The following is a 5,943-nucleotide window of genomic DNA, read 5'->3' on the forward strand; positions in this document are numbered from 1 at the left end:
TCAGAAAAAAAAAAAGGTTTTCAGACATCCAGGCATTTGAAAGACTATTTTACTATGGAAACGGATGGGAATATTTTACTACAGGGCCTACACCTATAAATAGTCCTGTTTGTATTACTTCACGAACAACATTACTACAGGGTTTTAAACATCGGATCATTTGTAGGCATTGACAATTTCTGCGTCTATTGTCACGCTATCCATGTTCATAAAAATAATCACACGTGTTGGAATTTGTGCCAAGCGTGTTTAGATCCCCACTGTTTTGAGATTAAAGAGACCATTACCAGATGCGATGTATGTAAAATATTCTGTAGAGGCGGTGTCTGTCTCAGGAGACACAAGGCTAAAGCTGCAACCAAAGAGATTCAGTGTGTTCAGCACTTTTACTGTACAGAGTGCCGGACTTTTCTCCTGAACGCATCGAGGTAAAGTTGGTTTTATATTCATATTTATACATGCAACAGACATTCAACAGACATTCGCCAATAGCCATTTAAAGCTGTAATCAATAACTAATTCAGGGATTGTCATTGAAACTTTAAACTAGATACAATTAATTCTAAAATTTTCTGGCATACTTTTACAACCTTTGCTTTGAATCAAAATTCTACTTTTGATTTTATAAAAATAAATAGTCAATAATATTGCATTTAAGGCGGTACAATATCAATAACTAATTCAGAGATTGTCACAGAAACCTCAAACTAGATACAATTAATTATAAAATTGTCTGGCAGACTTTTATAACCTTTGTTTCGAATCAAAATTATTCTTTTGATCTTATAAAAATAAATATAGTCAATAATATTGCATTTAAGGTGGTAAAATATCAATAACTAATTCAGAGATTGTCACAGAAACCTCAAACTAGATAGAATTAATTCTAAAATTGTCTGGCATACTTTTACAAACCTTTGTTTCGAAATTCTTCTTTTGATTTTATAAAAATAAATAAAATAACGATTGTTCAGAGCATGAAAACCAGAGAGACCCACTGCCACGCCAAAATCTGGTTTGGTATTATGAAGAATTATTCTTCAGAAGGAGAGAGGTCTTCGGCCTGCTTGTTTCATTCAGAAACTGTATGCTTCCCTACGAGGGCGATACCGTGAGCATGTAATCCAGCATGGTTTGCCAGAAACAATGCTAGAAAGGCCACTGAAGCCTAAGAAGCACAAGCTCGAGCATAATGAGGAGCAGTGGGCCAAAAGAGCAGACTCAATCCCCCAACACCCCATAACAACTAAGTTTTTCGATGCCCCCATCACAATACCAACTCCAAAAGGTCCCTCCAGAAGAACAAAGCCAAGGGTCAACAAGAAGCCTAACAAGAAGCCCATGAAGGTATAATTGAATTCATAAATGTATTAATTAATCAATTTTAGAATTTTGGGGGATATTATTATGAATAACTTGATAATGAAACACTGTTCATTGCAGGTTACTGCAGAAATGACCAAAGCAGAAGACTTGGATAACTCATCCTCTGCTGAGCCTTCAAAGCTGGTAGGCTATAACATGGATATAAGCATGATTAATCATAAGTGAAAATATATATTTTTTGGAATTCACCATTTGTTACATTCTATAAATTCTGTCATGATAATTAATTAGATTATAACTATGTTAAATGTGTTTGATCTTTCATATATTGAAAAATAAATAATTAACTTATTTAAAAAGAGCACAAAATAAAAAATCCCTGGAACAGATAGCACAACTAGCATGACTGCCATAGATGTTGCTGGAGTAATAGATAGGGCTATATACTGTATTTAAATAGAAAGACAATAGTGATTATTATTTGAAACTATAAGATTATGTAATATAATACTGGTACACTTACATTCCAGGTCTACCAAAATTACGACATTTCTCAAAAGACCAATAAAGACAAAACAAGAACAAAAGCATCAACAAGACAGATCAAGACGAGATTGTCAACAACAGAGATAGAAAAGCAGGTATGGCCCCTTCACAGATATATTTTTTAAATGTTCACATGAATGAAGTGTGACATTTTCACTATTATGTTGTCAACTGTTGTCCAAAAACAATGCAGGAAATTTTACTATGTATGTTAATTCATGTTTTCCAGATAAAGTCTCTCTGGAGGGAAGAAAAAAGTGGGGTTGTTGTGGCTGTAATTCAGTCAAAAGACAGAAAAACTACTTACTCTGCACCATGCTGAGTTCTACTCTCTGAAACCACATGAGTGGCTTGCAGGGGAGGTCACTATTCCCTATTTTATTAGGCAGGGTTAACGTAGCCATAACATGGCTGGATTTCATATTCACAATTTTCATTTCCAAACAGATTTAACTTGAACATTTAGCAAACATTCTTATCTTTAACAAGTTACAGTAGTAAATGCATACCGTTTAATATGTTTATTGTACTGGTCAGACACACAACCCTGGCCTTGCAAGCACCATAATCTACAAACTGAGCCACACAGAACAGTTCCACTAAACAAAAGTACAGTAAATCAATAGATAACTAATCTTAGCATTCTATTTTGAACCAGGTCATGGATGTATATCTTCAATTTGAAAAACAGTGGCACAGCACAAATAATATATCTCCTTGATAATTTTACTGTTTCAGTTATTGTGCATGGAACCAGGGATGCCATGATATGTCAAACACTGCGAAAGGTACATTTTTCAGTTTGCAGTTAACATGCCTTCTCTATTCCTGTATGAAGATTCTTTGTGGATTTGGACTTTTCTTATATCCTGGTACTTTTCCTACTTATCTACCCTATATTATCACCTAAAAAGTATCTTAAATAGTGTCTCAAGGACGCTCATCTGAAGTCAGTCATATTCTATCTTTGTTATACCTGACCTCCAGTGAGTCCCTTAATCAAGTGTGTAGACTAAAGTCCCAGTGTTTAACATCAAAGCACTGCAACACAACCCAGCAACACCTAGTTTAACTATATATATTATATATATTGTACACTGAACTATTTTGTTCAACTTTATTATTATTTTTATGTATTTATGCATATTCAAAATGAATAGTTATCCTATTAAAACAGTAATTTGTCATAGGCTTGGATGTATTCCTTCCTCTCGGGGCCCTCGTTTCAACAATCTAATAAAAGTTAAAACTACAAGACAGAAATTACCTGCTCACATTACTTCTCCCATGTATAAGCTTGCTGTCTTAAACATCCACTCACTACCTAGCAAAGCAGCCTTAATAACTGACACACACATAGATGTGCTCACCTTGACTGAGACCTGGTTAAGACCAGACGACACTATTCCATTAGTAGAAGCCTCCCCTAATGACTACTCTTACTGCCAGAAGGCCCGTGCAACAGGCCGTGGGGGGGGGGGGGCTGGCCACTATCTACCGCACAGACCTGCGCCTGTCTACTAAGCCATTAGACAGCTTCACATCTTTTGAAATTCACCAGGTAGAACTTAGGTTTAATCCACTTCTTCAGCTTATAGCTATTTATAGGCCACCAGGCCCCTATTCCTTTTTTATGACCGAATTTAGCAATCTCTTATCTGACTTAGCCATACATTATGATAAACTCATTATTTTAGTTGGACTTTAACATACATATTGACATTAAAGACGACCCCCTCACTGTTAGTTTCTTGTCCCTATTGGAGTCTGTAGGCTTCACTCAGAATGTGTCTGGACCCACACATCGACACAATCACACACTAGATCTAGTTATTACCCGTGGGGTACAGATTCACAACCTAATAATATCACCCCAAAACCAGACGATTTCCGACCACTGCCTTATTACATTTGAGCTGCCTGGAGTAGAATCAGACACACAGGAGAGGAACATAGAAACTTGCTGCCTAAATCCCACTGCTATTCATAAATTCACTACTCTGTTGCCAAATGCTAGCTTCATCAAAACAGGATCTGCAGATGAATTGTTAAATAATTTCAACAATACACTAAGCACTGCTTTAGATATAGTAGCCCCATTAAGGACACGACAAATTAAACTAACAAAACACTCACCATGATTTGACGAACACACTCGCTCACTTAAAACAGAATGCCGTAGATGTGAGCGTAAATGGAGAGAAACAAACTAGAGGTCTTCCATATGGCATGGAATGACAGTATAATAAGTTACAAGCAGGCCCTGTCCTCTGCTAGGTCTGCCTACTACTCCAATTTAATAGAGACGCATAAGAATAACCTGCATTTTCTTTTGAATACAATAGCGACACTTACTAACCAGCAGGTAAAGCCTTCAGAGGTTATCCCCCCCAATTTCACCTGTAGTGACTTAATGGATCATTTCAATAGCAAAGTTAACGGCATTAGAAAACAGATAGAACAGGAAACATACACAGATACTATAGCCGTCACATGCAGTCCTTCACAGCCCCTGCCTACCTTGAACTCGTTTAACCCACACGAGGTGTGGTACCATCAATACCCTATACCCACTAAACTGCTAAAACAATCTCTGCCATTAATTATTCACAGAATACACAATATTATTAATGTCTCTTTATCCTCAGGATCTGTGGCTCCGTTAAGTACAGAGTCCAACAGGGCTCAGTCCTCAGACCTATACTTTTTTCATTGTACATGCTCCTTTTAGGTGATATCATTCAACGACATAATATTAACTTTCACAGTTATGCAGACGACACACAATTATATCTGTCAGTAAATCCTAACAATACCATAGACCTAGAAAAACTAATTTGCTGTATGTCTGAGATTAAAACATGGATGACAAAAAAATGTCTTATGCTTAATTCTGACAAAACAGAAGTCCTAATTTTAGGAGACAAAAATCGAACTGTTCATCATGCACTAACAAAACTGAGTAACGATAACTTTAATTTCTCCCCTAAGGAGATGGCACGAAACCTGGGTGTCATCTGTGATCATAATCTATCTTTTGAATCACACATTCAGAATGTGTCGAGATCTTCCTTCCTCCAGCTTAGAAACATTGCTAGACTAAGACAATTCCTCTCGTTACAGGACACTGAAAACTTGATACACGCATTTGTTACATCTAGATTGGATTACTGTAATGCCATTCTGTCAGGCAGCACAAACAGAGCTATTTCTGCACTTCAGTTAGTCCAAAATGCTGCTGCAAGAATCCTAACAAAAACAAAAAAACATGAACACATCACTCCAGTATTGGCTTCTCTTCACTGGCTAGACTTTAAAGTTCTCTTATTAAGATTTAAAGCACTAAAGGGACTGGCACCTCCCTACCTAAAAGATCTCGAATATACTCCAGGTCGGCCATTGAGATCACAGGAAGCCGGTTACTTAGCGCTCCCTAGAATACACAAGGAAACCGCAGGTGGTAGAGCATTCAGTTATAGTGCTCCGAAGCTGTGGAACGATCTTCCAGCCAATGTAAGAGATGCCCCCTCTGTCTTAGCCTTTAAATTACGTCTGAAGACTCATCTGTTCAGTCTCTGTTTGTCTGTTGATGGTCCAACCCCCCCACCCCCGATGGCCAGCGAGAGGCCTCCTCCAGAGGGAAGACCACAGCCAGCAGCACCGATAAAGAACTTTCTGATCTATACTGCCTGGAGAGGAGGCAACCATTAGGCCTAGGCCCTAAGCCGTGGACCCCCAGAGATTCATTTTCTCCTACATGCCATTCATAGGAGTTTTTTGTTTTTCTCTCCTCTGTGCCTAAATGGTTTATTTACTTAAATGTTCACTCACTTTATTCTAGATCATGTAAAATGTTTACAGCTCTATATTTTAATTTATTGTATTTATGTATTTTATTTTGCTGTACGTTTGTTGTATATTTACCAGTCTGTAAAGCGCACTGTGGCTACCCTGCGAAGGGTGCTATACAAATAAAAATTGGTTGATTGATTGATTGATTGACTTTAAATAAAGAGCTGTTTTTGCATTTGAACTGGAGTCTGCACCTACTCTGTACCCACAAACACTCAA

The 5,943-nt window shown here is 37.4% G+C and overlaps 1 protein-coding gene and 1 pseudogene across 1 annotated transcript; both read left to right on the forward strand.

Moving 5' to 3' along the window:
• Positions 1–1,146: 1,146 nt before the first annotated feature.
• Positions 1,147–3,782, forward strand: LOC136714724 (uncharacterized; annotated as a pseudogene).
• A 583-nt stretch (positions 3,783–4,365) lies between these two features.
• On the forward strand, positions 4,366–5,436 carry LOC136715773 (uncharacterized; the record flags this gene model as incomplete). The annotated part of the gene is made up of 2 exons (XM_066693528.1): positions 4,366–4,370; positions 4,521–5,436. Coding segments are annotated over exons 1-2 (921 nt in total), but the record flags the coding sequence as incomplete, so codon positions are not given.
• Between the last annotated feature and the right edge of the window lie 507 nt (positions 5,437–5,943).

Source organism: Amia ocellicauda, chromosome 1 (assembly GCF_036373705.1).
Source record: "Amia ocellicauda isolate fAmiCal2 chromosome 1, fAmiCal2.hap1, whole genome shotgun sequence".
NCBI classification, from domain to species: domain Eukaryota; kingdom Metazoa; phylum Chordata; class Actinopteri; order Amiiformes; family Amiidae; genus Amia; species Amia ocellicauda.